Below are 16,673 nucleotides of genomic sequence, written 5' to 3'. Positions count from 1 at the left end.
AACGTTTGACCCAAAATGTTTTGCTTTTTGCTACATATAAAACATCTTTACATAATTTTCAAAGCTCACAAACAAACCTACACTCTCAGAAATAAAGGTACAAAACTGTACCTTTTCTGTCAATGGGGCTGTACCCTAAGTTTCCGTTTGATACCTTTACAGGCCTACAAAACAGAATACAATTTTGGGTAGATTACCGTACCTTAAGGATCTACGTTGTTAGAAAAAAGTCAAAATATGTACCCTAGCTGTAAGGGGGGCAGCACCCTTTAAAGAGGTAATTGTATGGACCATTAGGTACAGATACGTAAACATTTAGTACCAATATGTACCTTTGAGATACTAATATGTATTTTTGAGGTACTAATAAGCTCTCTTTGGTCCCAGAATGTACTTCTGAGGTACTAAAATGAAATCCTTAGGTGCAAAGCTGTACTTTTTGAAAGGGTACAGCCCCAGTGACAGAAATTTATTTCTGAGAGTGTATAAAAAACAGATCAAAAACATTGATGACATCATCCTGCACTGAACGTACAGTATTTTTGTCTAATAAAATAACTCCTCCACCTCAAATAAACTGTAATTGATTATCAATGGCAAGTATAACATTATTGTTCTGTGAAATAAACTAGAGACTACTGGCTTTCATGGTTTCTTTTTTGGTCTGGCTTTAAATGTGGCATTTCTGAGTGCCTCCATCTGCACTGAAATAGATGCTTTTATCCAAAGCCTCTTCACTAAATCATTTAGGCTTTCAATGTTCAGGTGTAAAAAGCCGTAGAGAAGTGGGGGAAGTACAAGAGGTCCTCTATTGTTAGCATAGATTAAGTTCTCTGGAAAATACTAAAGTGAGATCGTCCACAGAGCCCAACGAGAGGTGCAGATGTTTGGCATTTCACAACATTTGTGTTACTGTTAACATCTTAGAAATGGCTAAAGTTTCATGTGCAATCATTGTAAGTGAATTCCAGAGTAAATGTTTATTGCTCTGTCAAAGCTCAGGATATTGCTGCAGTGGATATTCTAACTACCCTTTTCTAAGTACAACCATCTGACAAGGCAGAGTGAAATACGATAGCTGGAAAATTATTACTGCGGTGTCAGAGTGCACGTCGCCCAGAAAGGCTGACCGACGGTCCGCACTTCCATCACTCCAATCCTTAACAGCGATCATGATTATCTCAGGAAGGAAAAGGTTTGTTTCAAGCCAAAGGTGTAGAACCCAACACACAGATCCAGTGAGAGGAAACCGCCTGGCTTCCTATTTCATTCCTTCTCGGTCATTTTCCACTCATTATCTACTGTTTAAATGTTACACTTTTAAATAATAAAGTTTGAATTTTACAAATCCATTGCTTCCAAGTGTTTTAATGTCTGTAAAATTCATTTATATTATGATGACTTCCCAAAACCATCTATCTATTGCTTAGCAACAGCCTGACCACTTAGCAACCAGCCAGCACACCCTAGCAACCACTTCAATCTCTGTAACATCCAAGCAACTTAGTAACCACACAGCAAAATATCAGCAACTCCTCTGCAGTCTTTTTTACAACCAGCAAACATTAGCAACTGCATAGAAACCATTTTCCAAACCTTAGCAACCATAAATATTTTCTTCATACTTCATATCTGTCTTCAAAGTGATAAAGTATTCAATCTACATGAGGCTTGTATAATCTTCAGACTAACATTCAGGCAATGCTTTATCAAGCCAACACTCAAAGTTTACGTTTACTTTTCGTTTACTTTTCTAGTTGATTATAAAATTCTCTGTCTGTCACGACAATGTTAGCTTTTACAGATGTTAAGGTCAAGAAGAATACTTCACAAAATTATTCTACAGTTTTGGTTTTAATTATGATACAACTTAGCAAATGCATATCGAGAAGAGAAAACGACCAGGTCCTGACATGAAGAAAATAATCAGATGGGTAAATCTTACCATTATCTTAGACTCCAGTGATTAATAACACTATGATGTATTATTTGAATAGGCTGCAATTCAGCTATTCTGGATATAAAATATCTGTCTAACTCTATCATAGCAGTAGTTTAGTAAAGACACACTGTAAAGTATTTACACCTGACATACCGAAAGAACAGAAATAAATGAATGTTAAATATTGATCTGTAAAGCAGATTATCATGTGCTGTGCAAGACATTAAACTAGGGCTGTCAAAAGTTAAATGCATACATGTATGTGTGTATTTATATGTAAATAATGATTACAAACAAAACACAGACACACAAATAGATTATGCAAACACAAACTTTTATTTTGTATGCGATTAATCTTTTGACAGCCTTATGAACCTAAAATGGGTCTGCAGTAAATCAGGAAGTCAATCTTAACATCAATTATTATTGGCAAAATGGCAAGAAAAATACTTTCTGGATTCCCTGACTGGCTGTAGAGCATCTTTATAGTTCACCAACAGCACAATATCTGTATGCATCACTGAATACATGAATCATTCTGTAGCCTATAGCAAGAGGTCAACAGTGAGGAACAGATGAGCATGTGTATTTGTGTATTTGTGTGTTTGTTTATTTGTTTGTGAGATGTTAATGTTATCATATCTCAGTGACTTTGCTTGTGAGGTTAAAGTCACAGTGCTGCATACAGACATTCAGACCAAAATCAATAGAAATGACCAGGGGCGTCATGCACCAATTTTTTTTAAGGGGGCACAGTGTCAACAGCTCACAGAAATTTGTGCATACACAGACATCAAACGAAATATATAGAGCTTTCAGTCTTTTCCATGGCACTTACATTTCTAACAATCTGAAAACCCCTGCTTTCATGCCAAAAAGCTCCAAAATAAAAGTGATGACTAACTTTAATATCAAATACTATTCAATCGGAATAATGACACGTTTGCATCATATTCACATCTGAAACGGCATGTTTTATTTAAGTCTTAATGGCTTGTTTAATTGTGTCATTAATGCATTTTGCACAACAACTACATTATCATATAAAATTAATGTAATTTTAAATCCATAAAGTATATAAACAACGAAAATGACATAAGCTATAGCCACGTGATTGATTTTAATGTTCAATAATGATTTTAAAAAATATGTTTAGATAAAATTATTAGAGGAACGGATTTTTGCATTAAATTTTACCTCATGTGAGCATGTGAGATTCCGCGCCCGCGTGAACTTTGGCGAACTTTGGCGTTGTGCCAAGAAGATGAATCTCTGCTAATATAACGTTGAGACGGTCACATTTAAAACCATACATTTTCTACACAGAGAAGGTTAACTGCACATTACCGCACTGGGGTTTGGAAATGTTGTGAGCGTTTCTAACACGTTTTAATTCCTCAGATAGCCAAATGCAGCAGCAAGCCAGCAACAGCAGAGAGCTTGTGAGCGCGCCCAGACGCTGATGACGTCTGCGACTGCGCTGACTGCAGCGCCAGCTGCCGCCAGAATAAAAGTAATGTAACATGATCAAAACACTATCGGAAAATCTACGAAAAGTGACAAGGATGCAGCACAGAATGTATAATATTGTGCATATTAACAGATTAAAAGTCAAATAACAGATTAATGGACGCTTATTTGATTTTGAGGTTGGATACACAAGTCTCACTTGGTGGTTTAGACTGAGGTAACTGAGGTAAAATCGAACTAACATACAACCTCAAGTTGCGTATTTCTTTTATAAATCAGCAGCAAAACAATAAAAGACATTAATATTTAACTTTAAAACAAATTTATGTTATCAAGCAAAGCAGCAACTTGGTAAACGCTTTCAGCTTGGTAAACTCTACCAACATCTCTTACCTTCAGCTTGTCATATCTCTCTCCTAATGCCGACACCTGATGCTCGCGGTGATGTCCCACCAGTTTGCACAGTGAACAAATGAGCTGTTCGTCGGTGATGCAGTACATATTGACCTTTTCCTCGCTGTGCTCCGGACAGGCCAGACCTCTGAGGCGTGAGTCCGGCAGAGGCTCCGTCAGCCGGTGCCCCGTGAAGGGCTTCTTGTTGGGGTGCGTCGCCCTTAAACATTCCTGGCAGTACGACACCTCGCAGGTGACGCAAGTCTTCACGGCGTCCTGCGGCGGGTCCTGCTCGCAGAACTGGCATTGGACTGGCTCACATGAGGAACTCATGGCTGTGCCCTCATCCAGGCTAGACGGGAACTGGTCACGGTGGTTGCGCGATGGGGTGCAGCGGCGGGTTTCGTTCGGGGAGTTGGGTCCACTCAGGGAGGCCTTCTGGAAGCGGTCTATTATGTTCTGCAGAGTGACGTTGCGCTTTAGTCCGTCTAGGCCTTGCTGGTCGAGGGTGATGACATAGCGGCAGGTGGGACACTGGAAAGCGGAGAACGGTTTGGAAGACTCGTCCAGTGATGTGCAGTGGGACACCAGGATGCGGTGGGCGCAGTTGAAGCACAGACTGTGGGCGCAGGGCAGCAGTAGAGGGTCTTCAAAAAGCTCCAGACAGATTGGGCAGGTCAGCTCAGACTCTAGTGTGTCCATCTTTAGTCAAACAATGGCGATGTCAGCGATATCCAGGGAAGCTGTTTAGCCGTCTACAAACCAATGAAAAGTCAGAACAAAGTGATAAATTAGAAGGATCCTTCATTATAGAAGACCAAAAATTTGGTAGTGTGGAATCTGTGGTCTTTAACTGTTACTGTCCAAGAGGTGGGACAATACATTTTAAAAACAAATAAGTTAACCTGCATTAATCTTGACAAACTATATATCGTTTGAAAGTTCTATGAATGTAAATTTTATATTTCATCACAATGATGTTGCAAAAAGAATAACTTGGTAAGAATAGTTTCCTAAAATGTCACGGCCAACAGGTGGGCCCAAGGTGTTATTACATATTTATTATTACAAATCCTATAAACCTGAAATAATCTTGACAAACTATATATTATTGAAAAGCTCTAAAAATGCAGTTTTTAGATTTCAATGCTATCTGATGATTGAAATTGTATAGTGACAGTCATTTTGTTAAATGTAGGAATACATATGAATTTCGTATAAATTCATAATTCAAATTTTCTTTAAATGAATCTATGAATCTTAAAAAAACTTGACAACCTCCATATTATTGGAAAGCATTGGAATATAGTTTTCATATTTCAAAACCTTTTTGCATTAAAAATCATGCAGTGACAGTAATTTATTAATTTGTGACAAAATATGCAGCTAAACGCTGACCCCTTTGGCCTTTGTTGGTAAAATCACTAAAAGTTTTTTGTGATTTTAACTTGACATTTGGTTCCGAACTAGTTAAGACATATGGCTTTATTTTTTTATCATTTTAAAGGGGCATTATGTAGCTTATTAATTAAAAAATCTTTAAGATAAAGTTTTCAATTGTATATTTATGAGCTAACCATAATGTAATAGAAAGAATGACACCTTGACTGTCCTCCACGGTTGTCTCTATCAGCCTGTAAGCTCTATTGTCTGTGGAGGAGTCGGGTCCGAATTGGCGAGAAAATTCAAAATGTGACGTCATGCACGTGCTCGTCTACTTGGGCGTTCCATAAGCGTACGGCAATCATTAGTAAACAGCAACAATCACTAGCATGTTTTAAATGGACTCTTTAGACGGAAAGAAGCGACCAACTTCCAGCACAATCCAGACACTCACGGAAACTCCTTGTGAGTTAAAAAAATAAATCCTTATCTAGTGCGGCCAAAATAGAGCGGCATTTGATTCTTGGAGGGAGCGCCGGTCAGCGCTGGGTATGAAAACAGACCCCGAGCTGGCTTTCTTTTTACTGCAAAGGTAAGACATAGTTACAGGGCATCTGTAATATATTATTTTATTGTTTTTGTGGTGTAATGCTAACGATAGCATGTAGCACAGGACTGTTTCAAAAGTTACTGTCTTATATGAATTATCTTTATTCAGAGCACGAGTGCATTAAGATTGTGAGTGTCGGGAGTATGTTTTACAGTGTCGTGTTACAAAACTTTTAGAAGTAGAATTCAGTTGAAAATATAAAGTAGCACTGCAACATTTTACTAAAATATGGTCTGTCAAACAATAACCTTACAGTACTGTAACTTTTCTTACATCTGTAAACATGCTGGTGAATCTCAATGAGCTGTCTGTGGTTGCTACGGCAACTCTGGTTGTTGTGGTCGTGCTCGTACGAGTGTGCCCACCGAGAACGAGCATGAGACTGGCTGCAGTTTCTATAATGGCCACTGGTGTCAGTAACGGTTAGAAATTTCAGAACCTACGCAATGCTCCTTTAAATATAAAATACAAACTTTATTGCATTATTTTTATTTTTTTAATACATTTAAACTGCTATAACTATTTTAATTTAAACTTGTCTTTTTTAAAAGAGACCCCCCCCAAACACACATACTTTAAAAATCAGGGGCAGTTAAAGGGTTTAAGATGAATGTCTAGACCTGAAGTATACACCAAGATTAGGAAGATGTGTGTAGTGGCCTTAAAAAGTCTTAAAAATCAATGTGCTTCACAATGCCAACGAAGAACAACTTTTTTGCTAAATGGTCCCATAATGGCACTGCACCTTTATTTTGTGTAACTGCACCCCAGCTATTTTATGAAGCACAAAGGGTTCAAGGGTTGAAATTCAAAGGTTTTAAATGGATATTATTTGTAAGAGTTTACACCAGTAAGCACTGTATGCACCTGACATTGTGCTGTTTGAAATACTGCTAAAGTTAAACAGCAGATCAATCTGAACATGATTCAAGTGAAGCTCTGACAAACATTGTAGGAGTTCACAAAAACTATATGAATTTTCCATCATGATTATCTAATTAGGCGTAACATTACATTTGGTGTTGCACATTTTGACTGTTTATGTGTATTAAAACATTTTATAGATGAATCGTATTACAGTTAGTGTTAGTTAGACAGAGCGTCTCATTCAAGCAGAAGGCTTCGGCCATAACTCCTGCGAGTACACTGAGGCTTTGTTTGTGACAGGTCCAACAGCACAGATGTGATCAGACAGACTCTGTCCATCAGCATTAATTGGGTGAACTCACTTCATTCACTCATTACGTGTGAAAGATGTTGAAGTTCATTACTTCACCGCAGTCTGTATGAAGATACAATAATCATTGCTGACACATCCACTGAGCTACTGCTACCTCAAATACATCAAGAAACAAAAGGGAAATTCTTTCAAATTAATATATTTATACTTATTTGGGCGGTTTCCCAGACAGGGATTAGACTAGTCCTAGACTAAAATAAATGTAAGAGCTGTCCAAACTGAAAACAACTTGCACTGACATATCTTAATATACATCAAAATGCACACAACAAGTAACGTTTTTAGTAAGGCATGATTGTTAAAACTAGTTATATTTCCTAATTAAACAACGGCCTAGTCCTGGCTTAAGCTAATCACTGTCCGGGAAACCACCCTAAAACGTGTACAAATGGCAAATAGCCATCTCCAACAATACAATGATACATTTATAAATGTGACTGCATAATAACAGAGTATCAAACCAAAGGATATCCTGGTTACAAATAATGTTAATGGCATCCAATCCACAAACAAAATATACAAGAGATTTTATCACAAACCTCACTATTCTGACCTAGTTTTGGAAACTAGTTTTTTGTAATGTAAGTGGATGTATGATGTCAGTTCCCCAGGGCTTAAAACATGAACACATGTACACTGGAGCTGCTCTGAACCTGTATGTCTGTTGAAACTTGATATACACTGTAAACGCCTTTGTAAGTTTATCCAACAGTGCCAAAAATATATTATACACAGTAAAACAATTGCTGTAGTTATGCAGCAGTTTACCAGTAACTTACTGTAAATATATATATATATATATATATATATATATATATATATATATATATATATATATATATATATATACACAGTATATATATATTAGGTCCGGGACTTTGACGCGTTAATTAAGATTAATTAATTACACAAAAATAACCCGTTAAACATTTTTTACGCATTTTAATCGCACTTATTTTTTCAGAATAAAACTATAAAAAAATAACAGCCTCGTGCAAGGCATTCTGGGAACCAGAAATCGTCATCAATATTTTATATATATATATATATACAGTAAATCGCATTTATTAGCAACAGTTTTTATAAAGAAAAAATAACATTAAATATTAATAAGTCTTTGTCTTTACAGAATAAAACTATAAAAAATAAGCGCCTCATGCAAGGCATTCTGGGAACCAGAAGTCGTCATCAATATTTTTCTGTTTTTGGTTCCCAGAAACGCTTTTGCATGATGCTGTTATTTTATTCAGTAGTTTTTCCCTGTAAAGATAAAGTCTTGTTAATGTTTAGTATTAATTTATCTGTTGCCGGTAAATAACCTCAATTTTAATCTACTGTATGGTAAGTTACTGGCAAATTGCTGTCATTTCTACACAGATTTTTAACAGTTTAGTGAAAAAATAATGCTGGACTTTTATTCTAAAGGCATATAGGTCAATTCTATCAGTTTATCATAATCTTTTAAATTCATTACAAATATTTTAATTCCAGTGAAATTAAATCTGGCAAAATCCCAGCACAGTATGTAACCTAAAAAATAAAATACACTCCAGATCATCTTCCAGAATCAACATTTGGCAGAAAACAAGCCCCAAAGAAATGAATAAAGAAGAAATAAAATAAAGCAAAAGCCCCAGAGAGAAATAAGCAAACACTCAAAAGTTAGATGCACACATGATAGACAGAATCAGATTCATGTATCAAGTTCAGATTCACCCACCGATGGATCCCGCATGGCTTCGCACTTCAGAGCCATTTTACCGGCCAATTGTGTCAGGACAAGAAATCCAGATGACGCAGTCCCAAATAATCCAAAACCATCACAGACACACACAGAGACTGTGAGGAAAACTGAGCACAACAGGAAAAACTGCCCGATAATTCCTGGAAACTCAAACTCCACCTCAGAGAGCGAGAGAGAGAGAGAGTGTGAGCGAGAGACACTGTATACTGTATGTCATCTCTCTCTCTCGCTCTCTCTCTCTCTCTCTCTCTCTCTCTCTCTTCTTCAGTGTGGTACAATGCTGCTGTTATCTGGGCTTTTCACCGGGGAATTAAACACACGGGACAAAGCCCAGCAAAACAGATGGGAAGTGTAGCAGTGAGAATAAATATTTACATCAGATCTCATCTGACATTCATACAAACTTCACTAACGCAAGACGATCAAGCGCTTTATTTTCACTGTAACTCTTTAAACAAACCCTGCCACGAATAGACTTAGAGGTTAAATTTAGATTAAAGAGGTTAATCCTGTATTTTTAGATTTGGCTTCATTGCACGTGCTGCGGATGGCATTTTGGTAAGTTGACGGTACCCATTGATTTCCATCGTATTTGTTTTCCTACTATGGAAGTCAATGGGTACAATCAGATGTGTGCTTACCATCATTAATCAAAATGTCTTCTTTTGTGTTCATTCATACAGGTTTATAATTTTCATGTTTGGGTGAACTATCCCTTTAAATAATTCAGTTGTATTTACTGTAAAATGGTCATTTCTGCAAGACAGAGATGACTGTAACACATAATTGTAGATTCACATCTGATCTCTAAAATGACGTGGCACAGCCGTTTAGCAATGAACAGTGCATGACTGTCTGGCAACACATCTGCAAGTATTGTTCTGTAAATGTACAACATTTTTTTATTTAAATCAGCATAATTCAGTGCAGTACAACTCTCTACAATGCTCTGTAAATAATTGAACATGTCATTTTTAACCGAGTGAATGTTTCGCATATTTCAAATAAAAAGTAACATCATTCCATTGCCATGAAGTATTTGTGCCTGATTTATCTCTGATAAACAACACATCAATGACTCCACATAAAGTTATGATGTGTGCTCTGCATTAAAAAAAACTCTGCTTGGCTGGCACAAAACACTGAAATGACCTCACCTAACCTAAATCTTCTGATAATGTTGTAAAAAGACGCCTGTGCTTTTCTCCAGCCTCCATACAAAACCATTCAGAGTGACGATAATCTCAGGATACTAACGAGAGATTAAACTAGATCTGATCTTTCTGATCTCTGAACAGACATCCCAGTGATTATTGGCAGATTCTCTCGCTTTCGTCCTGCCCTACATTTACACAGCGCTGCTCTCATTCCAGAAACACAGGCTGGGCATCTCTGGAGATGATCAACACAACAGAAGGTTTCTTTGGAGATAAATGAAAACAGGCGCTTTTTGCACTACAGATGTTGACCTCACCAGAAAGAGATTTCTAATATTTTACTCAGATGTAAAAAAAGCTGTGTTTCTGCTTTAGATGGATTTTTAGCTTACTGCAGCTGTTTGGATACTAACACCACACTTAAAACTTAAAACTGTCTCACTAAATGAAATTACAACATGTTCAAACAAGTGAAGCAGGCAAGCAAAATTTCATATGACATATGCAACTTTTATGTTTTGTTGTGACATTAATCCATTTATAATTTAATTTTGGTGTACATTTTCTACAGCATGCACTTGCATTTTGAACATTTTCATTTACTGTATAATATGCATGCTCAAAACTGCCCAGAATCACTCATCTGAATGCATGCTTATATAAAGGTGTGCCGTGGAGTGATGTTGGAGAACAGGAATGCTATTTTACCAGTGACATCTAGTGGTAGTTATTAGAGAAACCGTAATGTCCTAAAATCAACTTTACCCCAAACATCAGAGGCGCTGTGTTCACATGGCCACTAAGAAGTTTTCTTACCACCAGCTGGCAACAGCTATGGAAGATTGACTCATGGAACTGATGACAGATTGATATTCTGGCTCTTTCTCACTTATTACTTTCACAGACCTCAGAAATGCTGAATCTGTAAATTCACTCCCACTTTATATCCCATCAAACAGCAAAACAGAAGAGGAGCCACTACTGTGCATCTGTACGCTTAAAGTTGCACAAAAAAAGTCAAATACATGAAACAGGTGAGGCCATGCAGAATCTTTCTTCTTACCTGCAACATGTTGAATGCAGCAGCAGAAGCGAACAGTTACAGTATCAGATTGAGTTACAGTCGATCCTCAAGCGCTCGGCTTGTCAAAGAGCTCTGCTAGAGAAGTACAGCTGCTTTATTTCTCTCAGTTTTTCTGTTTCTGCCCCTCTTCTCGCTCTCTCAGCCAATGGGACGCAGCACATGATTCACTCTTTCTGTACTGTCAATAGAAAACTCGTACCAACTGCTGTGGGCTGCTGACCGACAACTAAACCAATGAGAAATCAGGGGTGGGCCGTACAGATCTGTGTGTGTGTGACACTCAACACATCAAACACTCTTATTTGAATGTACAAATTAAAAGGATACTTTGTGCTAAAATAAAAAATCATGTTTCTTCATGTCATTCCCATACGCTCTGTGAAGCACAAAAGGATTCCTTTTACAACAACAGATCACAAAGACCACATCTGTCAAGTAAGTCCCCAAATAAACAAGCATGAAATGTTTTCAAGCCATATGAAAGCTCTGGCCGAGGATGTCCTTATTTACTCATCATCTTATTCAGATTATACAATGACACACACAATAGCGTAAACTGAGTTTATAATGGCGTTGAATGCTTGCATATGTTTGCTCTTGCACGTGTGTTTGAGTGTTTGTGATGTAGGCCAGAGTCGTACATTATACTGCACAACACATTATTATAGCTGAGCTGAAACGACTTTAACTTCATCTCATGGTTGTCAGTTAATGTCGAGAGTTTAATCTCTTATCAGGGTGAAAATAACAGATGTGGTGATCGAGCGCTACACACAATTCCTCTCATAATCACATTGACTGACTTAAACACAATGAATGAAAACACATCTGTGGATCTTCTTGACTGTGAGAAGTGTGTTGAGAATTAAGTTGACGGATCATTTTGGGTTTCTCCATCTAACAACAGATTCAGTGTACTGAAGCTGTACTGTACTGTATTATCTGACAGCCAAGACCACAGTAACAGTAACATCCTTATGATAAAGGCACAATAATATTGATTACTGCATAACAGCTATAAAGAGGAATATTGATATTTATGATAGACAATTATTTTTTAACAAACAAATGATTACATCTGGCCAGTTCAGTTTTGGTCGTTTTCACCATAGCATGTAGTTTAATAGTACTAGTTATAGTACTTGCTGTAGTTCTCCAGATCGGTCTTGGTCTCGAGATTCTTGTTCTCATTCTTGAGACCACTTTTTAAAGATCTTGGTGTTGTCTCAGACGAAAAGGACTCTGAATTTTATTTCAAGACCGGTCAAGACCACAACTGATGGCATATCACAAAATTATTTTTTATTATTAATTATTAAATAATTATTATAATTTACTGATTTTTACAGTTATTATTTTTTATTTTATTAACTTCTCTCATGACGTACACACACACACACACACACACACACACACACACACACACACACACACACACACACACACACACACACACGAGAAGTGCCTAATCATATGCATATTTCACATTTTATCACATCTTGGTCTTGACTTTTTAATTTTTTATTTAACCTTTATTTAACCAGGAAAGTCCTGTTGAGGTTAAAAACCTCTTTTTCAAGGGAGTCCTGGCTAAGAGGCAGCGAAAACATAGTCAGTTACATTTATAAAAGTTGTTACAATACAAATAATTAAAAACATGGTCTCGGCCTGTCTTGGTCTTGTCTCAATCTCGACCCTTCAAAGTCTTGGTCTTGTCTCGATCTCGGCCTGTCTTGGTCTTGGTCATGACTTGGTCTCAGTTTAGGTGGTCTTGACTACAACACTAGTTCTTGCTAAAGAAGAATAAACAGTAAGTTTATATGAGCCATTCAATATTAATTATTATACCATGGGTCTGTTGAATGCTGTATTCTGATTGGCTGAGAAATGTTCCGTGGGTATGCATTAATTTCTGATAACCACACACCTAACTTGTCAAATTTCTTAAAAATAGGCACAAGAGCAATGTGGTAACCGTGGTATAAGAGGAATAATTGACTCCGGTCCTTTGAATTATTTAAAAAAAATATTGCACACTCCGCTTTGCGTCGTGCCGCATTGCACCTTGGGTGTGCATTTTTTTCTTATAATTCAATGGCCCGTCATCAATTATTCCTTACATACTGAAAAAAAGTGTACATTCATTTCAGAGAATTGTTTCTAAACACATTATAAATGTATTGCTGAAACAAAGTCTGTGAACTATGTAGTACTGAATTGTGGAGTTACACCGTTAAACAGTTTTTCCACATTTATGTTCAGGATTATTTGGGGCGGAGCTAAAACAGCAACTCAATGACACACTGAAGCCACCGAGCATGGCCCCGCCTCTAACACTATTGCGAGCATTCAGGTTGTTGCGGTGTTTGAAAGTTAAGAAATATGGCACTTTTCCCTCAAGTGGGCGTGGTTTCGGCACAGACACTGGACACGCCCCCAATGTTTGAGAGAAGAGAATCCTGTCTGTTTTTCCAAGAATGTATTTTATTTCATAATTCAAATTTGTCTGGGTGGTTAATAACACATTTTTTTCTGTGGTGTCACAAACTGAGAACATATTTAATATCTGACTTTACACAGACATGTTATTTTTTTATTATCCTGTCATTTTGTCTTTTTAGAATACATAAAGGCTAATTATGAAAAAAAGTTTGACATAAAAAATATCTTCATATTTTTTGCCTCTAAATAGCCTACATAACTTAAAGGCGGGATGCATGATTTTTTACAAGCACTTTGGAAAAGCCAATCAGCAGTAAGGGGCATGTCTACTAAACAACATCGTTGTCTGGGTTGCGTATGTGTGGGGCGGGTCAATCAAAAGAGGGTCCAGATTCTATTAGGGTAGGGGCGGGTTTGTTTAGGTGATTATAAATATCAATATTCTTGAGATTGAGCACACAGCCTTTAAATGTCCCATTTTTCCTTTGTTTTGAAGCCTTGATTGTGTTTACGAGGCCAATATAACATGTATTTATCTTTTGTGTGTACAAAAACGCTGTATTTTATTTATCGCTTGGCCTTGAACTTTGAGCTTTATAACTTTCCAGGTATTATTAATGCTATTACAGCAACATTACACACTAACTAAAGTTTGAAAAATGACACCATTATGACTTGGTAAAAGTGACATTGTGATAAAAAAGTGATATATCCACTGTTGCACACTGTGAAATCCAGACTAAAGTCTCATAATCAAATGATCAGATTTGGAGCATTAAAGTTTGATTTCACTCAATGATTTCAGTCTCTGACATAATCTTACTCAGTCGATATTAAAGATATCAAGGGTATATTTTCACAGAATCTTTTTTTACGTTATGTAGAAAACAGTAAAGCACAAAATAAAATGACTTTAGTTGGGTTTTCAAATGCAATGTAACTGTTGTATCTAAAAAGTCTAAAAGGGCCAAAAAAAAACCCATAGTTTAAAAAACACCCCATTTAAGATTTAACACGCTGTACAATTTTACAATTTGATATGCTTTCGAATATCTCTGGATGTGGATGTTCTCCGGGGGATCTCTAAACAAATGTTAGTTCTGCTTTGTATAAAGACGGTTTTAGTGTAGTTGGTGTGTGAATGTGTCTTGGAAATACATTTGGTGGTGTAAAGTCAATGTCTGTGGTAAACCTGAAGAATGCAGGAATGTGAGTTTCCAGACGCGTTCAGCAGTAACAACTCACTGTATCTTCATACTTTCCCAGGTTAGTTATTAGCGTTTATCAAATGAATCGCTACAGCAGCCCTTTAGCTGGAATGCGATTGATACCCACAAGATGAAGTCTGATAATCTCTGTTACACACATGAGCCAAGCTCCGGATCGGGATCTTTGCCCACATTCTGCATTTTTCTCACTTGGGCATTATTCTGTCCCAAAAAACACAGTGAAGGACACAAAAAGTGAAACTAACTTGTGATGTGATCAACTAAACATCTAGCTGAACATCTGCTGAGTAATGGGAGACACAGAAACCAAACAGAAAGTCTGCAACTTTTAATTTCTAGTTTATGCGTAACCTCAGGGATATGAGCAACATTAATATTAATATTTCTAATTATGCTAACTATTTTATTCTAGAAACCAGAATCGTAGACCTGAGGTTGCCTATGCTCTTAAGACTCAGTAAACAACCTAGCAACCACTTAGCAACCACAGCAAAAAATAAAATAAGACCAACAAGACAAGTTTAGCACAGATGAGCACATTTTCAAGTGCAATAATATAATGCTAATTTATAAACTACATTTTTATCTGTTCATTAATAGATAAACTTCTTACCAGTATAATGTCCAGCATTTATAATTTAAGATGTAGTGCATTGGTCCTTCTAGCACCTTTCACTAAGCACCAGATGTAAAATGTAAGATTTTCCTTTTTTGTGCTATTGGCAAATCGACCTTGTAAGGAAAGGAGATCTTATCCAAATTATTTCAACAGTCAGCCCCGTCTCAAGATCGGGGTCTTTTGTTTTCTTTCTATGTCTGGAATCATTAGCTCAGTCCTTGGATACATTTGAGGTAAACATTATCCTCGTCCAGTGAGGCTGGCACTTAAAGAAAGACATCCAGGAGAGGTTGACTGCGGTCATAGACGTTTACTAATTACAACAAAGGTATAGAAACAACATCGAGAGGATTTGACATCGCAGCAGAATAATGCTCTCTTATTCCCAGCACTCATTTGCATGGTAATCATGTGAGACGGCATTCACTTTAAAACAGGCCATGAAAAGATACCTAAGAGGATGCCATGGTGAGTTGTCAACTTCAATAGCAATGAGAAACGTGTTCCCAGAATGCATTAACAAAATCTCATGCCATGTACAGCAGACCAACAAGACAAGTAGTCTTACTAAATCATTTAATGTTGTAAATCATCACGCATGAAAACAATCAGCATCTTTTGTAGAAGAAAGAAAACAATACGGGACGAAAGACGTGAGGGTGCACAAGGACACGTTTGTTTAAAGGTGTACTGTCCCTTTAATGGCACTGCATGCTTAAGTCCTCTGTTGCCATAGAGCTCTGCTGGCATCTGTCACACATCTTGGCACTTGTGAAAAACTCGAGACTCTTGGAAAATTCCCTGGCTGATCTCTTGCCGCCTCTGGGGAAGACTGAAGTCAAAGCAACTGGTTTTTAATTGTGGTATCGACACAAGGCAACTGGACGTGTGACAGACGATTTTAACAACTCACAAGACTCAACAATGATCTGACGGTCTGACACAGAGATGGATTATGGGTTTCTGCCAGTGTCTTTTAATCTTCAGGTTACATTCATGGTCCAAAACCAGCGGTTCCAATCTGAAAATCTGGATTTTTCCGGCAGTTTGGGAACAGAGTCCAACAATTGGAAATGAAGTTGAGTTTATTTACGGTACTGGGCTGATACAATAAAGGCTTTGAGAAAGAAAGGCAAATATTTTCCTGTATGAGATGATCACATAAACCCCAAACCTAGACTATCTACAGTATAAGTATCAAAACAGCTACTTAGCAACAGCTTAGCAACTACCTCCATGAACCTGATGAACCAAACCCAAGCAACCAGCTAAAACTTTAGCAAAGAAATACAGTATTTAATCAACATTAATCTTCACTTCAGACTGAATATAACTTTAATCTGACATTTGAACTGTCATA

The 16,673-nt window shown here is 37.1% G+C and overlaps 1 protein-coding gene across 3 annotated transcripts in view; it reads right to left on the bottom strand.

Annotated features, from left to right (window-relative positions):
* The window catches only part of mid1 (midline 1), a 38,206-nt gene that overhangs the window by 12,837 nt on the left and 8,696 nt on the right, over positions 1 to 16,673 (bottom strand). The window contains exons 1-2 of one of the 3 annotated variants that reach the window (XM_065252391.2): positions 11,003 to 11,162; positions 3,806 to 4,560 (exon numbers count right to left, since the gene is read on the bottom strand). In XM_065252391.2, coding sequence (XP_065108463.1) covers positions 3,806 to 4,507 — 702 coding nt within the window. In that variant the 5' untranslated portion in view covers positions 4,508 to 4,560; positions 11,003 to 11,162. Of the gene's footprint in view, positions 1 to 3,805; positions 4,561 to 8,758; positions 8,878 to 11,002; positions 11,163 to 16,673 lie in introns of those variants that run through there. The other 2 variants (XM_065252390.1, XM_065252389.1) reach the window with 2 other exon arrangements.

This window comes from Paramisgurnus dabryanus, chromosome 15, assembly GCF_030506205.2.
Source record: "Paramisgurnus dabryanus chromosome 15, PD_genome_1.1, whole genome shotgun sequence".
In the NCBI taxonomy this organism is placed as follows: Eukaryota; Metazoa; Chordata; class Actinopteri; order Cypriniformes; family Cobitidae; genus Paramisgurnus; species Paramisgurnus dabryanus.
Note: the sequence above shows the minus strand (reverse complement) of the source record. Positions and strands in the feature narration are given on the sequence as shown.